A 19,328-nucleotide genomic window follows, 5' to 3' on the forward strand; every position below is an offset into this window, starting at 1 on the left:
CAAAAAAAAAATAAAATAAAATAAAAACCCCACAGGGGCTTCCAAAATACCAGAGGAAAGAAAGAAGCCAATATAATTGGAGATGTGAGATTAAGTATGGTCCCAGGTTAGTTTAAAGTGTTGGGATCCTATATATGAAGTGTTTATTTTGCATTTTGGAATGGAAAAGAGAAACGCTTATGAGAATTTTAAAGATTTGAAAGGAAGTAGGGCTCATCAAACAGCCCTTGCGTTAAGTTTACACTGGGAAATGATGACTAAGCAGAGGAGGGGCGAAGTCCTCAAGGAGAGATCACTGTGTAATGCTGCTGTGTACTTAGGATTTGCCAGGCACCCAACCCACTGACAGCAGGGTCAACACTATGCTTTGATGGCGGCAACAAAATGGAGGTGGCCAAAGCAGGATGAAAGCAAGGAGGCTGAAGAACGTTCAAACCAGCGATTGTCCTTGCTTCTTCATCGAGAGCGGTCATAGAATACATCCCAAAGAAATCTGCAAAGATCTTGAGAAGCGGATTTGCCTGAGCAGATTTATGTTCCCTCCTTCTGTGGTTCTCTCCTGAGGTTCCTAGTCTAAAGCTACAGAATACCCAGCTGATTAAAATAGCAATTGAAACACACAGTCTTATGCTGGTGTTTTTAAGGCCACACGATCAGCAGTCAGGTATAAATATGATCATTTCACACTCTATCCATTACTTTCTTTAAGGGGTCTGCCTTGGCTTCCAAGGAGTTTATCATTTTCAACAATGTCACCTGAGGATTTACCTCAGTTAGTTTAAAAAATATTCTGAGTCATTTGGTATGAGAGAGACATTTCTTCTGCTCAAATAACTTCTTTGATTTTTTTCTCTAATTCTGTTTATCCTATTTGAACAAGAAGCAAAATTTTCTCTTAATATTTTGTAGCCATTTAGATTTATTTGCTCTGTGCTTCTGTTAAGAAAATTGTCAATTTAATTCTTCATAAAACATCTTTCCTTAATGATGTGGGATGTCATTCTGTATATGTGTTGCCTTTATTGGATAATGAATAACCCTTTCTCGGCCAATGACATAGCACAGCAAAGCTAGGTGGAAAATCTGAACAGAGATATACAGAGAGAGTAGGTGGAGTCAAAGAGATGGCATGTAGCTGTCGAAGGAGATGGTGGCCAGAACCTAACCCAGCAAGCCACAGCCTTGTGGTGACACACAGAATAATAAAAATGGGTTATTCTAAGATATAAGAGCTAGTCAATAAGAAGCCTGAGCTAATAGGCCAAACAGTATTGTAATTAATATAGTTTCTGTGTGATTATTCAGGTCTGAGCAGCCGGGAAATGAATGAGCAGTCTCCTTCTACAACTTAATATCAATTTTTCCATATTATAGTGATATAATTTCAGAGACACCACATTTCCAATTCATAAATAACATTGTGATTGTATCAATATTATTTAATAAAGTTAAAATCCAGAACCACATAGATGTTTGTAGTTAAGCTTCCTATGACTTTATTAATTGGATGCTGGATATAAATATAATTGCAACACTAACATGCATAATAACACACACTGGAGTATTCTTCTGGTAAATATTTTATGTGCAGTTTAAGGTAATAATTTTCATCTTTCAAAACTCATGTTATTGTGTATACAGTGTAGCTATTTTCCCTTTTAAAGGCAAACAGATAACCACAAGGACTCTGTTTTGTAGAAATCCCCTGACTTACAAGATCTAGATGACAAGATCCTTAACATCGTGAAATAATTGATTTTAACTTGTTCCGTCATTGAATGGAACTCAGCGAAGAACATGTGTGTACACATATACAAACACGCATTCACTAATGGGTATGCATCACAACTGTGTTTAGAATGTCCCTTCGAGATTACACTGTGGTATTGGCACATTGCTACATTAAACACAATCACTTCCAATTTTTACGTGTGTATTTCTTTGATTGACTGAAACACAGCACACACGTCGTTTTCAAAGATTAAAATCCTAATTACTCCATCTTATCCTCTAGCTCTCGTGTTCTTTCCACACCTTTCTTCTGTGATACACCTTGAAGCTTGAAGGGAATGAGAAGTGTGACTCATTCATAAACAGTCACTTATTTCCACAATTGGAGCATCTATGAGTCTTTGCAGTTACCTGCAGCCATAGGTGACTGTCGACTACTTCTCCCCTCTAGCAGCTATCAGAGCGCTGATAATGTGAAGGCTGACCAGTTGAAAAGATGTTTCTTGCTCTGTTCCTGATGAATTCTGTATAACTTCTGGTCAGAGCATATACAGTTCTTTTGGCAATAGAGTCTTAGCATCTAGTAAATAGCAGTAACAATTTTCTGAATTGTTTTGAGAGCCTTGGATATTTTCCAGGAAACAGCTCATAGGGAGGTAATTCACCCAAGACCGGTATTTTCATGTAATCAAGTATGGCTTCAGGGAATAGCTTTATCTACCCACACAGGGTACCTGCAGTCAAACTCCTTTTTAAATGTTTAATTTGGAATTAGCTTACCGTTTATCAGATTCCCTTGTGGCTCTTCACACAACTTTAGTTTGGGTACATATTTTTATGATAAAATTTTGTGAGAAATATCCAAATGACAGTATCTTTTCTTTGCTTGAAGGAACTACTATATTTATAATGGCTGTTTTCTTGAATTGCTTTTCTATCTTGGTTTCTCGAAAATTATAGTTTTATCTCTAGTACTTCTTTTTGTTCTACCACAAAAAAAAAAATGGAGATTTGTCTAAATTTGTTTTGAAAGTTTGCTTTTTCCTTTGAGTTCTTTTTCTAGGAGCTGGCATCTTATTCTTGTTACTGTATGCTGAAATGCTCACTTGCTGAAGATGATTCTCTGTGCTACCACTTCAGCTCTGGCTGCTCCATGAATGCTGTGTCTCTCCCTATACACACTCAATTTCTTTCTAGGTGCTCGTTGCTCATATTACCTCTTTATCCTCAAATTTCTCTCTACTCACAAAGCCATCTTCCCCAGTACTTCATTCTTTCTTCTTCTTTGCAAGTTCTCTGAAGACAAGGGGTTAAAACAATGATCACATGGGACTCATTTTCCCAATTCCTCCCATCTAATTATTCAGTTACTCAACAGCATCTGCATTTGAAAGGTAACTCTGGCAAATGTCTCCTATTCTCTCTCTCTGCCCTTCAAATGCATGACACACTTTCTATATCATTCTTGGTTTACTATTTGACCTTTCTTAGTAACAGCTCATTTATCACACTCTGCCTTTTCCCAGCATATAAAGTTACTATGACCATGGGAATCACACTTCGAAGTCAGACAATTTTACCTATAAACTTTGAAATGCCCTTGCTGGATCTTCATGATACAGTTTTGTGATGCTACAGCAATCCCGGACTAGGGATTCACACTGACATAATGCAGAGTGAGAATACCTTCTGCAACTGCTGTTTAGTGACCGCAGCGGTCCCAGTTTTTGCTCTCAGAGCTCTAGGTTCCCATCAGGCAGGATGATGCTGGTTACTTTACAGTTACTGTGCAATATAAAATCATGGTAAGTGCACAGTGGCAAGCTTCTCAGTGTGTAGAGCTAATACAGAATCAACTATGAATAAAAATGCATATGATACAAAATGATTTCTATTTTATCCTGAGCTACCAGAAATGTAATTTACTTAGACTGGATTCACTAAAAGTCTGCCTGGTTGAGAGTTTATTCCTTCCTGTTTGCATTGCAAGTAAGTGCCAAAGAAAAATTTCAAGTCATCATTTTAATAGCAGCCAAAGAGGAGACCTGTTAAAGTCTCCAAATGAGGAGTTACCAATGAGGATGGCATGTCTCTATATGATGCTCTGTAAATTCCTCACTATTCAGAATATCCTCTCTCTTGGGATTCCAGAATATTTTAACCTTATACAGAATGGAAGCCAATTCTGGGTTTAGAAATGAGTTCATCTGTTTTTAGATTTATTTATATCTACATAGATACTTACTTTAACATTCAAATAAGAAAACACAATCTGTACATAGAAATGAAAACCACAAATGAAAGTATAACAAAGTAAAACCCAATGAATATGTTAATAATTTATCAAATAAAAACTGAGCAAAATTTGGGGCATGTTTGGTTGTTGTGTTTCTTCTACAAATGATGAGGCTAGAATATTATGGATTATCCGACACATTCCAAAGAAAACATTAGATTTTTGGGGGGAATAAATGTACATATTTATACATTTACACATATATAGTAAATCTAGAATATAGATTTGTGACTTTTTTTGCTACCTACTATTCCTTGACTTCCTGTTTCTATATATTATAATATAATTATGTAGAAAACAAACTTCTCCTTAAGATATGCTTAGGTTCAGAGCCTTGTTCTGACAGTTACATAGTGTGTGAACCTGATCTACTTCTTATATCTTTTTTGAGCCAATTTTTTTTTCATGAATGAATTAGGAGAAGGATTTTTCCATTTATGCTTCTCTGATGAGTGATTAAGAACACAAACTTACAGTGATGTGTTTCATAAAGACAGTCAGTAAGGAAGTCTGAAGATCCCATTGACATTAGGAGAATACACAAGCTACCATCTTGTGGGATTTTAGAATATATTACACATTGTTTTACTATTAAAGAATATCGAGACTGTGTTTCTACAGTCTTCAGTGTCAGTTGTAGAAGTAGTCTCACAGGAACAAAATGTTTCTTTAGGATGATTCTACACAAAAGGATGAATAAAGCATTAACACCTGAGCTTTGAGGTGAGGAAAAATTAGAGATGACATGCACGTGGAGGAGGAGGGATTGGTAGGGAAGTTGTCTGAGTGGCCGTCATGATCTCTGACTGACCCGAGTCAGATTCTCTAGAAAGAATCCTATGTGTAATCAATAGTCTGAGAACTCACAGCTACTCCTTTACACACAATTCTCTGACATTAAAATCAAGAGAGTTTAGATAAATTTCTATCTGGCAAGCTATAATTCCCATGGTTTACCGCTGCTTCTCTCTAGTCTACAGTTGTCACATAAACACGCTCCCTTATTTTCAGCTGCTTTGAGTGCAGAACCTAACTGCTTTCTGAATTCAGAATCTCTAAACCAGTTAAAGGATGTTTTCAATGTGACATCTGGATGACAGAGAAGGTACTGGGTAAGAGAAAAAGATGAAAGGAAAGAAAAAAAGATTTAATTTCTTAAGAGGTAATTATAGAAACAGTATTTTTTTTAAAAAAATTCTTTCTCCCAACCTATGTTTACCAGGAGTCTTTTAGAACACATATTTACTTCTTAGGTATATTTTATATTCAATGATTAATTATGATGATATCTTAAGCAAAATTACATAATTCCACTTCCTTACTATTCACATACACATTACTTTCAACTACCTCCTGTTTGCTGTGCTGTCACTCTACAGGGTTACTCACCCTCGTTATTATCAGAAAAATACTGTAAGTTAATTTACGGATTATATATGATGTTAATCAGATACAACACAAAGCAAACTGGAAATTTTTATTAAACCCGTGTCACTGTGCATGTGAATCAATTGGTCTTGTGGGACGTGCTCTTCCCTGCACTACGGGAATATGGGAAGTCTAGGCAACTTTATGACCACCTCCAAAATGACACACAACTTCCCAGATTTCCACAGGAGCTCATCTGAAGAAAAATTCCTATAGGACGTTTCAGATCTTAGTTATCAATCTCCAGCCAGACACTGAGATCAAAGACACTTTCAGAAGTAGAACTTTTTCAGCATATTTATGTATATTAAACAAAGTAATGATTTCCTAATGTACTCGTTTATTTAACGTTTATATGGAAAATGAAAGCTTAATTTTGCACAGTGTCTTCTGGGCAGAGAGAAAGGTGCTCAGCTCTTGGCCCTAAGCTGTGGAAAGGTATGTTAGTTGTAAGAGTATTTGAATAAGTCTTGAGAGACAAAATTTGACCCACATAAATAGTTGCAAAACCACAGCAAAGAAAAACAGACCTTGGTGGTGATGTTCCATAGTTGAGCCTAAATGGGGTGTAATAAACAAGAAAGGGAAAGTGACCCCTAACCTGTTGCACGTAATAAACAATGTGAAAGTCTAAGAAAATTATAAACAAAGTAGAAACATATGTATCTGTGAACCTGTGAGTACAAACATATACACCCACACAGGAGAGAGAGAGAGGCAAATTTAATTTCAAGTGATCTATCGGGTATACTAATCCTTCCACAAGCCTCGAGTTAAGAGCACATGACCTGTTCTAAAATTAATTGCTTCAAGGTGTAAACTACAGAAGGGCAGCCACCACATCACCTGGAATTCCTTTAGAACCTCAAAATATGGGTGTTTTCTCCAGATCCACTAAAAATTCTAACCTCTATGTGATTTGCAAATGATTTCTCCAACACATGAAATCTGAGACTCACTGCTACAGAAAAAAAATCCATGATTTATCATTAAGCATAAGTGTAATTTAATTAAAATTAAACTTGTGTTTCAAGTCACAAATATTCTAATATCATAGCTACAGATTATGTTTTTGAAAATTAGAAGACAAATGTCTTGGTAATATTTTATGCATGATCAATAGGAAATAACCTTTGTTCCATTTTTCAACCATTGACTTCTGCTCCTCACTTTTTCAACCTCTGCCTTGCTATTTTTGCTTTAGAGGAATAGCTACATGAAAGTTTGATCTGAGATTGGGAGATTCTAGTAACATCAAACACATTAGATTGGTTTCCCATAGGTCCCTTCAGGGAGACCCAATGCTTACAAAGCCAGGAAAGCAGACATGTTGCAATCAGATTTGCCACAGTGCAGGACATAAGGGCTCACTGGAACCTATACTGTTGCAGCAGAGGCCAGTTCCCTAAGTGTTGGATGAATTTATGGTTTGAGAGCGAGTCCTGATCCAATGGATGAGACCTTGAATCACAGTAAAGCCAAGCAATCATATTCATAAGACTGTATTCTCGTCACTGATTTCTGCTCCATCTGGTGATCTGTTTAACTTAGGGCCATTATGTCCTGCAAATATATGCAGGGGAGTATGGCAATTCGCAAATTACAGCATGTTTGACCAGACCAGTGAGTTGTGGAAATACTATTTTATTCTCTCCTTTCAGATGATTCCCCTCCTTTCTGTAGGTGTTGAAAAATATAAAGGAGCCCAGAGTATAAAGTGATAGAGCCTCCATGTTATACCAGAAATTCCTGTTAAATACTATCATTTTATAACCATAATTCATGTTATTTTTATTCCCTAAAGTGGTGCAACAATGCCTCTCTGGGTTATATTTTATCTTATCTAGTTATGGTGGGAAATTGAAGCACAAAGAAGTTAAATGGCTCACTCAATATCCTAAGTAGTCAGCTGGGGTATTAGACCTCAGTGCAGGACTTTTGTTTGTTTGGTTGGTTTTCGCCAGTTCATACTTTTATTTAAACTTTGCTCAAGATGGATAGGAGACAAAGGAGAATAGATCAATACAATGTTTTCACCAGAATTTAAGCATGTGGTCTATAAAGGATATAGAATATAAAGGATATAGAATATGCAGAGGGATTGTTGTCTTGGAAGAGAACTGCTGCACACTCTGTCATTCCGCTATTCTTTGTCACCAAGGAAACTATGACGTATCTAATAAAATCTAAGGACAGCCCTCTAAAATAGCATGTTTCAAATTATCTTATTCATGAAGTCAACCAAATATCGTACATAGACCTCTTTAATTGTAACTTATTAGTAGTATTTAAATAGAATTTTGATATTTTAGCAATTAATAATGTTAAGCTGACCATTTACTTCAAGTGTATATACGATATTATTGATAAAAGTATTTTCCTTCTTTTTAATTGAGATAATTTGATCAGAGGGACTCAAAGATTGACCTAGCAATCACTTCCTATGTCCTCCAAATAATTTTTTAATTTGAAATTGCTTTTCTCACACACGCACTGCTGTCTTGGTCTGCTGTCATAGTCTCTCACCTACAGTTTGTACTGTATTTCCATGTCTTAGCATTTCCGTTCTTCACTTCCTTCTGAAAGTCTCAATTGTCCATGTTGGACTTCACAGCTCTGGCCATCAGCAGTCCTGACAGACAGCAACAGATGCAAGGGTTTGGCTTTCTTCCCTACTGCCGAGGATGACTGGCAGTTGGAGCAGGTGAACTTCCGACAGATGGCCATGGTTTCAGAGTTCTTTGCAAAGTTAGTATTCTTGGTATACCTTCCTTCTTCTATCTAGTAACACATGGATACTAAATAGTTATTCCAGAGCTGGCAAGACAGGCTGCTCTGTGAACTCGGTGCAAGGCTGGTGATCTGAGTTTTAATCCCTGGATCCCACACAAAGGTGAAGGAGATAACCCACTTCACAAAACTTGTGTGCACTTCAAACAAAAGTTATAACCCACTTCACAACGTAATGCACACATAAACCCACACACAGAGAGACAGACAGACAGACACACCATACACAAAACACCTGACACAATGAGTGAGTAAATTGTCATTACTCAATAGCTAATCTAAATATTGTATTGTCTTCCACAGTATTTCCTTCAAAAGAAAAGGGAAATCCACATTCCTTGTCAATATTATATTTTTCTGAATTTTGGAAGTCTGGTTTCATACTCAGTCGTTCAGCATGGGAAACATTAACTCTTTTAGTCTTTAATTATCATCATAGTTGAGGCATCACGCACTTGAATTGCTTATTAAATCTTCTCTGGAACTGATGTCCCAATTTTTAAGATAGGTACCAGACCTCTTTGCTATTTACATGTCAGAATACCATTTTACAGGAAATTAGTGTTTTCCATAATAAGCACCAGGTAGGTTACAGGGTGACAAATATTGGTTATAGCAAAGCAGGGTTGTCTTAATACATTTTTCTAGAGTATGATTTAGGATGATTAGATTATAACAGATAAAATTTCATCTATTAAATAAAACCTATTACAAGTGAGGACAGGAAAATCTCAAGATGCTTCTTAAAAGCAGAGATGAGATTTGACATGAAAGGAAATGTATTTAATAGGAAGGTAGGGTAACTTTCACGTAATTTTCCTCCATACAACTGATTCAGTGTTGACTCCAATAAGACCAAGTCAACACATCCCGGTTGTTTAGTTGTGGGAGTGATTTATGTTCTGTGACTGACCCTAACAGAAAGGGCTTTATGATACCTGTTAAAGGACCTCTGATCTCCCATAACCTCTACCTGCGACTGATTCTAGCAGGATGGAACACTCAGGTGGAATCCGTTAGAAACAACCCCAATGGTGGACTGATAGTGGGGTGTTGGAATCGATTGCAGTAATTTCTAAAAAGCAGTTGACTGGCCACATCATTTCATTGCATATTTACTGAAATGAGGCTTGACAAAAAGATGGTGTTACACAGGGAATACATGATTTCCCAAGTAGTCATAAAATATAAATGACATGCCTCTCTCCCCACTGTCATCCATCCATACACACACCTTGCCGTCGATTCGCAGACTAATTGAAGCACACGCCGCAATGTGCAGGGGGAAAATCAAACTCAGTGTTGCTATCTATATAAGGAAGTGATTTTTGGTTTTGTCGTGTCCACTCACATTATTGATTTTTCAAAGATTGAAAATATCAGGAGGATAACTATATGTTTTTCTTTGGATTCACCTTCTTATATATCTTCTCTAGGATTTTTTTTTTACGAATTATAGGCTCGATGTCCTTTATTTATGGCTAGAAACCAATTATGAGTGAGTACATCCCATGTTCATCTTTTTGGGCCTGGGTTACCTCAGATCTAACGGGAGACCACCAAGTCCAGTTGGAATGGGACTGATGGAACAGGGGACAAAACCGGACTCTCTGAATGTGGCTGACGGTGGAGGAGGACTGAGAAACCAAGGACAACGGTGATGAGCATGAACTCTACAGCATGGACGGGCTCTCTGTGAGCCTTGTCAGTTTGGTTGCTCACCTTCCTAGACTTAGGGGGAGCTGGGAGGACCTTGGACTTAACATAGTGAAGGGAACCCTGATGGCTCTTTGTCTTGGAGAGGGGTGGAGTGGGGGTATGGGTGGAAGGGAGGGGAGGGGAGGGGGAGGAGGAGGGGAGGAGATGGAAATTTTTAATAAAAAAAACTGTACTGTAAAAGAAAAAAGAAAATATCAGGATACACTGGGATTTAACATAGATATATAAGTGCAAGAATTACAGGATTCCTTTTGTTTTCCAAAAACACAGGGGCAGCTTAGGAAGCTCATGTTATAATAGTGCAACACTGTGAAGACGAGTGTTTGTGAAGCTGTGTGTTCTTTGTCTGTAGAATGATAGTTCCGAAGGACCAGTGGACTCTTGTTCTAAGCTCATTTAAAGTATTACTGGCCCTTGCACAGCTAAGAAGAACTTCAGGAAGGAAACCACACAAGAATGCATGAAAACACACAGATAAACACACACAGAGACACACAGGCACAAACACACACACACAGGCACACACACACACACACACACACACACACACACACACTATCTTTCTATTTAAGATGAGAAGGACTAAGTCAAATCACTAATCTTTCCATGCCTGTGATTTTTAAGGTACAGGGTAGCTGCTCTGTGGAATTTGTAAGTCTGTACAGTCGTTAACCGCTGCGATATAAAGCTCTGGTATAGAATCATTTTATCACAAGATAAAGATGAAGATTAGGAAAACACCATAAAGACCCTGGAGTCTACTAAGATAAATCTCTAACTCAGCGGGTGTGTGGGAAGGATGAAGGAATGAATTGATGCTTGCAGGTAGGCAAAATTCCAGACATTACAAAAACAGAATGCCTCTCTAATTACCACCTACCCCAGCAATATTGCATAACGCTCTGTGATCTCAGGGAGATTGTTACTCCATGATATGTATTGCCCTATTCCTCATATATAAAGCTGTTGCAAGCGCAGCTCTGCACATCTCAGTGGGAGGCAAATTGAGGCTGGGACCCTTAACACTGCTCATGAAAAACCACATGCAGAAATCCTATTGAGGGGAAGAGCTCCTTCACTGATGCTAATCACAAAGCTTTCAAAGCAAAGGAACTTCTCATTTAGCATAATCTTTAAAAATTAGAGCAATGCCTCCCATTACCATATTCTAAAGTAATTACGTGCAGTAAGTAAAGACAAATTCATTACTAATTACACAGTCTTTTATTGTGAAATCCAGAGTGAAATTATTTGAGGTATTTTCTTTTCTAAGCTGACAACAGCATGACTTTACTTCATCAATCAGTTTGACTAAAGCAATGATTTTCTTGGAATTAAAATTTGTTGAAAGCACTAAGTATTTCATCTTTTGGGCTAAGAAGCATGTAGTTAATGTCACCACTAATACATTTGTCAGTCTGCTAATTTTCTTTTTCTATTAGAATAAGTAAACAGCAGCCCTTTTAAAAAGCATACTATCTACCATGTGTCAGGAGCAATGTAGGGAGACTTATTTGAAAACCATGTGGTAAGGCATTATGAAATGCACAGGAATCACAGGCAGACAATGAAGGAGAAACATAAAAGGGAAAGGCATTTAATAATTCCAAAGTGACGGTAGAATACATCTCACAAAGCATAAAGGGAGGATAGCATTTAGAGGTGAATAGTAAAAAAAAAAAAATCAAATCAAATCAAACCAAGAACTCAAGGCAGAAGGACCAGGAAATATGAAAGGAGAGACGGTTTCTGACAAAGAGTTAAAGCAGAGTGGGAGTGATCATCAAACAATAGAAGACTCCTAGAGGACAATGGGGATGGAAGCAATGAGGCTTTGCTTCTAGGGTGTTCCACCAGTCAATACCCCCTCAGATAAACTCATTATTTGATGGAATATGGTCAGGGACAGTCCAAGCAACTCATTCTGTTACTAAGGACACACTTCAATCACTTAGGCTCCATTGCGTTTCAGTTAGACTTGGTAATACTTTAATTAGAAGAAAACAATGCCTGATAAGAAATGCCAGCTCTCTGCTCTGCTCACTGTCCCACAAAGAAACAAATGTTCTTTTTGAAAATTGTGTGATCCTGGAGCTCCAGATTGCAGCTTGATTTCTCCATCTCATGTCCTTAATCAAATGTCACTTCTACCTAGTGCTTCTTTTTTTTCTTTCATTTAAAATAGCATGCAAAAATTAATTTTCGCCTTTTTGCTCTATTAAAAAAACTATTACTTAGGAAAAAACCATTTCTTCTGTCATAGTTTAGATGTGATCGGTGGTGCTCTTTGGAGATGGCAGAACTCTAAGAGGTGGTATCTTGTGGGAGGTCTTTAGGTTATTTGGGGCATACTCTCAAAGATAACTAGAAGAACCTAGTCCCTTCCTCCTCTCCCTGTTTGGCAATGAGATGAATGGTTTGCTCTGCCACATGTTCCTACCAGGATGTATTGCCTTACCACACACAGGCTTAATAAATCATGAACTGGAACCTTTGAAACAAGGGCCCAAATAAACCTTTGTCATGTTTAGCGATGAAAAGATGGCTTTCACGATGGACACAAGCTAAGAGAATAACAAAAAGTACTCTGGCAATTTAGTTTTATAATGTTTATAATTGGTATAAAATTTTAAACTACTTTTTTTCCTATTAAAATGTGGATAAAGATGACATATAGGGATATAGCATTAAATGCATAACTATTTAGAATACTTCATGTATTCCTTTTCATAATTTTGGAATATTTGATAGATTACTTTTTATATCTGGTTTTGCCATTAAATGCGTTGGCCATAAACTGAGAGGCAAGGATGAATTCCTCAAATTTACGATCTGTGCTTCCTGACATTGGTGAAGGTGTATTACCGACCAGATCTGTAGACTGACATAAGTTGCTTAAACTGTCTGTCAGTTCCCTGATGACTTTTCAGTCATCAGTAACAAGCATGAGCACATGGGCAAGTAATCAATCCACATTGAAAATGTACATGGTAACCACGCCTTCTCTGGTTCCCTTCTGCACTTACGTAGAGCTATCATTGACGGCAACGTTCCTGGAGAGGTGACATGGCTACTTACCCGGCTGAGACAAAAGTGGTGTATAAGGGACTTTTGGTTCTATTGCACTCATTGGTGGAGGTAGCAAAGGGTTGGCAAAGCTGCGGAGCGGATGAGTTGGTCGGACACAGGCTGTGGGGATAGTTCTGCTGGGTGCTTCTTCGCTGCTGGGATGTTCAGGCTGAGCTGGGGGCAGCATGGGCTGTTGTTGAGCAGCAGGTCCTTCACTCACAGCTGTAGTGGAGATAAATCAGGTGTCATTCAAGATAAAGTTTATTTCCCCCACATTTCCATGGAGAAAAGATGGTATCAGCTAATCTCTTCTCCATTTTATGGACATTCTTATTCTTAAGCTCTCTTGTATGTATGGACAACAATCAGCTCAGCACTTTAAAACAGTAGAAACAGGTACAGTAGGATTGGGTGGGTCTTTCAGAGACAGTAATACAATATATTCTCACTAACTATATTGCATGAACTGTCTGGACCCTGTAATCATAAGTGATGAAGTGAGAGAAGAGGAGTTATTTCTTCTTTTCTAAGTAGTAATGCCAGTAAAATTCAACATACCCAACCCGGTTACAGCTGCATTATTTTCTACCAGCCAATATGTCAATTTTCCTGTGATTTAAACATGCCATGTCAACTGTCAAACAAATGAGAGTTACAGGGTGCTCAGAGGCATTGCGGAAAAAATTGATACAAATAATAGCCACCATCATTATCTCCCATAACAAAATAGAAGCACATTGAACTAAAAGTTATGAGACATGACTCCACTGGAGCAAGTTGCCTGAATACAGAATTACGATTTTTTCCTCTTTGATAGCAAACCATGTAATTTTCAGGCAGATTACTATAGTTGAAGAGGCTTCACATACTCATTTGTGACAGCCTTGAGGTATCCGGACAGCTTTGTATATTTGATTACACCTTTTCCCCTAGGGAACACAGTTGAGTGAGACTAAAATATTTTCAAGGTTTTTTTTTTTTTTCTGTTGCTAAAGACAGGGTGACTCAATTTTAAACGTTCATTCATATTCAAAGCCAAAAGGTCTAAGTTAAACCACAGATGAAAAGAGCTGCCTACTAGGTATAAGCGTTGTTGACTCTAGGCAAGTATTTCTAGTTATTTATTTCTTAGGAAAATTGTTTTGAGGAAAATGGGAAAAATATAATATTGGCATAATTATATCTCATTTTGGAAGGATAATTATAGACACAGAATTGTTTCAAGATACTAAGTTTAGGAGATAATTTTGAGATGATGCCGAGAAGCTCGAGAAGTAGGCAGAGGAGTTAGAAAAGATGTCTGAGAATTCTAAAGTAGAAAAAAATGAAAGATTAAAAAGATTGAGGTAGCTTTTAAGAGTTGTGCAGAAGTGACCCATGGCACAAAAGTGTTTCTATTAATCCTTTTGGGTTCAGATAGGGTCAGAGGTCCCTGGGTGAGAGAACAACCTGCGGGCCTCAGCCTTCAAAGGTAGAGGCACAGGATGCAGAGTTGGCAGAGGAAATCATGGCAGTCAGAGTTCAACATCAGACAGAGGTGTTTTTAGTCAAACAGGGAACCCTGAGTAAGACAGCCAGCTGCCAAAACCCCATGGAGATCTCACAAGAAACTTGCATGATCACCAGGAGGGGAAGGTCTGTGGATTTGATCAGATTCTGTCCTGGGTTGGCTGAACGTTTAATTTTCCAGAAAAAGAAAATATTAGGTTTTAACTTTGGACTTCTGTTTAATCTGAAAAAGAAAGTGACAAAAGCTGATTTTCAAAATGCAGATTTAATCATTTATTTCTTAACCTGAGCATTTTTGTTCCTTAATCTCAGAATGGTTGGTGGCTGAGTTGTTCCCTCGGTCCTGGTCCTTTGAAGAAGGTAGGTAACCTTGTTTGTATGCCCTTCACACCACAGGTCAGAAAGGAATTTGTTTAACCATTCCATTGCAGAAAATGACTAGAATATAACAGGTTCTTTCAACATTGTCTTCAGGGATGATTCTCAAGATGGGGAAAGTTATTCAACCCAAGCAGTTTAAAACCACATAGGCTAAGGAGTTCTTGGGAATATTGCCTTTCTTTGACCGAGAGTCTCTTCTCCTGTGTGAGTGGTGAGTTTCACAAACGAGGTTCCTGAAGTTGAGTGTCTCTGATTCCTTTTTATTTACAGTGGCTGGTTCTTAGTAATGGGACCACAACACAATACTAACTTATGTGAGTACAGTAAAAGAAATTTCACATTCTTTTCTTAGGAATTCATTTTAGGTGATTTCTCTCTACAGAAGACATACTATAACTAATCCACATGTTGTTCCTAGAACTCCCGCAGCATTGAAGAAACGATAGCTTCCCAGCTCATGGGCTGCTCTTCCTGCAGGCTCTCATTTCTATATCACCCTACACTTCAGCCACGTGCTCTTCTGTCCCCTATTTTAATCCTCTTCTCTCACTGTGTCCCCACCCCTGTTCTCATGATTCTGTCCATTCTGCTGGCCATGCAGCAGCTTTCTGCTTTCTCTCTCTGCTCTGGACTCTTCTAGATGCTTCTGGCTGCACTCTCCCTCATATCTTCAATAAAAACATTCCCTTCACCTATATCTTGTGGCCATGTCCTAACCACATGCTTCTCATGTCATTTATTTTTACTGGTTCAATGAGAACCAAAATTCTCTTTATTCCAAGTCCTGTATCTCTGGGCTTCCAGCTGTCCAAAAAGATTCCCATTAGGCTCACCATGTTGTGATCCTAACTAGGTGGATCATATCCTTTGTCTAACGCATCCTCTATAACACATAACATCACAGTGTGAAACCTGAGGTGTCAGCAAGATCCATGCTTGGAAATAAATAGAATGCAATACATAAGAGACAAAATTTCTTTTCTTTAAAACCCATACAGTGGAAGAAGGCTTTCATTGATAAGTCATAATTCTTATATTTTAAGCAAATGCTTTCAGACATTGGCTGACATTTAAAGCAGCAAAAATCCTGAAATAAACAGGATAGCAATCGCCCCAGCAGAGAAATGCCGCACCTTAGATGTGCCTGTTGGCCAGTTCAGACACCGGCTCCAGGACACCTATGTGAAACAAATTGGCTCAGTGACATGGCATTTATCTGCGCTAAGAGCTCTGAAAGCCAAGACAAGCTCCTTTCACCCACAGGATGCAGCCTCCCTGCAATTCAGAGCAGAGTGAGAATCAAATGGATGTCGGCAAGGCACTCATTTACAAATGATGAAATAGTCAGAATTCATTGCACAAATAGCACACAATTACACAGTGGAGTCAAATCTCAAGGTACTTTATACTAATTAATGTCAACATACAGAATACTTGCTACAGAATAACTGGAAGAAATACTGCAAAAATGGAAATGAAGATTTTTTTCTTCTTCTATCTGAAAACTGTATGGCTGACAGTAATGCAGCCCACCAACAGCACGGAACAGACCCTGAGACACGCACACCTCTTTTAGGAACCTATTTGACTCCTTAATCTTGGGAGAACAACATTACGAACTATTCCTCAGTAATCTAGTTTTTCATAGCCTGGGCTGTTTAAAGGACAGGCACTCCTAGAATAACGAATAAACTCTTCCTCTGTGCCCCTGATTTTATCCGGGACCAATTCCATTTGTCAGTCAATTTCCAGTTTGTGGGAGAAATGAATTAGAAAAAGCGCAGGAATAAATTTGGGACAATAAAGCACTGTGACAATGACAGAATCGGAACCTCTTTAAACTCCTCTTCCATGACTTGTTTAATAGATGAGGGGGAAAAATGAGGCATTGCTTTGTTATGGTTTGCAGAAATGAAGTTCCCAGACTACCTGTTTGGGAGATTTTCATCGAGCCGTACTGACCTCCTAAGGCAGCAACCTATTTGTGGGTGATTGTAAGAGCAGGGCTGGAGCTGCATTTGTCCATCGCTCAGGATGTGTGTGCAATGCACATGTTTTCAGTGTGCCTCCCTTTCCTTTCAGTGGCAGAGAGTTCCAGCTTTGTTGATGACTTCAGGCTCTGGGGCATGGCTTCAGCATTTCCTGGCATAGGAATCTCCAGGTCTTTGAGATAACTTATTGAAGAGGAATCTTCACCCTTGGCCACATTAACTTTATCTCTTTCTGTATGCCTTTCTCTGCTCCTAAAAGACACTAATAAGATATCTCTCTCCAGAGTGTTTTCTTCTTCAGAGAGGGAACAGGGGTGTTTAGTGCTCTACAAAGCATGTAGAAACCAATACCAACGAGCCAGATGTTAACTATCACTGACAGTGAGATTTATATAATATTCTGTTTCCTGGAAAAGGGAACATCTATTCCTTCCTTTTCTCTTCCAGGCACTTGCTTGAAGCACATTAGATGTTATTTCTTTTGCATCGCATATATTTAGTTGAAAACTACTTGCTGAGTTAAAGAACAGACACATTTTAGACCAATTTGTAAATCATGGCCAGGGAATCTTCACTGCCTTGTAATTGGGATGAAATTCAAAATCACACAGTATTTTGCAAGGAAAGCGTTGTTGACATAATGATACACCATTGTTTTGTTAAATATTTTCTATTACAATGTAGGATTACTTTCATCTGCTAAATCGTACTACTCAAAGTCTATCAAAACAAAAATCTACTCAAAAGGGCAAAAGTTGATTGATTAACTTTTAATGTACTTGATTATTTGGAGTTTACAGGAAAATTGATGGAAGTTAAAGAAAATTTTCAAATAGCCCCAAATACTTCCTCATTAACAAAACAGAGCTTTGAAAGCTAAGCTTCTTCTTTTTCACTTTTTTTTAATTTTTATTTTTTTAAAAAAGAAAACAACTATCTTTCTCATTATCCACACCAATCCAAGTTTCCACTCCCTTCCCTCCTCCCATTCCCTCTACAATTCCCTCCACCCCCATCCACTCCTTAGAGAAGGTAAGGCACATTGCTTTGGGGAAGGTCCAAGGCCCTCCCTATCTAGGCTGAAAAATGTATCCTTCCAGAGAAAATGGGCTCCCAAAAATCCAGTAGAAGCAGTAGGGGATAAAACCTGGTGCCACTGCTAGTGGCCCCTCAGTCTGCCCCAGCCATGCCAACTGTCAGCCACATTTAGGGGACTTATCATGGACAAACACGAAACAAAACAACAAACCAAACAAAAGTCTTAAGACCATCATATTTCAACTCCATTGAAATGTAACTTTTGAATAATTTTCCCCGGATCCAGAGGACAATTCTATATGCTACACTGACTCAGAAGAATAAATAAGAGGAGGGGCAGAGGAGATGAATATATTTATAGACTATGCTAAATAAAAATTGAAAAGGAATGAAGGTGACAGTTACTGAAAGAAATACTTTCTGATGAGAAAAGCCCTGAGCTATGCCATGTCAACTGTGCCAGAAAGGACCAGAACAAAGTTATTTCTATAGATTCCTCTTCAATGTTCCTTTGAAGTCCTAAGACCAGAGAATAAAAGACTGTGGTAGACATTCATCAAGTGAAGGGAGCTCTGTTGAGAAGCAAAGAAGGGACTTGGGGTTTTTGACTAGACTCCCATGTATAGTTGTTTTGAGATCCAGAAATTTCTAGCTGTTGGACTTCCCACACGAGTCTCATTTCTCTCCCTTCATAGGTTTTTTTTTTTTTTTTTTTCCTCCCCATGAGATTTAGCACACAACTCTATTTTGGAGAGTGAAGGTACAGCGAGAGAAGGGAAATGACTCTAATTCTCGCCTGGCAGATTTTTGATGCCTTTTAATTCTAACCTTGCTACATTTGGACGATTTATGATTTCTTTGAGCTATCCCTGTTGAATTGAGGAAAAATATAGCTTGCCTCGCGAATATATTTTATTGCTGTGCTATCATATCTATTACAAAACCGCCTCTTGCACATGAGCTGCTGAGTCACCTGTTCTTAACTAAGAGATGAAAGCCATAAAATCGACTTAAAGATGCTGTGCTCCTAGGGTGGGGGGGATCAGATGGAACAGGAGAAATCACCAGGTTCTAGAGGAAAGCCTCAGTCTCTCTCCACTCTTGTTCTCTTTCTAATAGATGACATTTTATTCTAGCAGCCCCCCCCACCCCCGCCTTCAACAGCTGAAAGTAGAAAAAGTAGTACTTAAGCAACAAAAGAATGTTGAGGATTCCTTGAGTATTTGTTCACTGGGACTCAGTAGAGATATTTCAATTTAACCTGCAGGTACTACATAAGATAGAAAATTTATTGGAAGACACAGCTTGATTAATACTTTCCTGGTTAGCAGGGTATTGTTTTAAATCCCCTGCTCCACCATTGTGTAATGGAACCA

The 19,328-nt window shown here is 38.2% G+C and overlaps 1 protein-coding gene across 1 annotated transcript in view; it reads right to left on the minus strand.

The window, feature by feature from the left end:
* The window catches only part of Dcc (DCC netrin 1 receptor), a 658,913-nt gene that overhangs the window by 17,149 nt on the left and 622,436 nt on the right, over positions 1-19,328 (minus strand). Inside the window, exon 27 of the mRNA XM_042055177.1 lies at positions 13,043-13,255. Coding sequence (XP_041911111.1) covers positions 13,043-13,255 — 213 coding nt within the window. The remainder of the gene's footprint in view (positions 1-13,042; positions 13,256-19,328) is intronic.

This window comes from Arvicola amphibius, chromosome 5 (genome assembly GCF_903992535.2).
Source record: "Arvicola amphibius chromosome 5, mArvAmp1.2, whole genome shotgun sequence".
NCBI lineage: Eukaryota > Metazoa > Chordata > Mammalia > Rodentia > Cricetidae > Arvicola > Arvicola amphibius.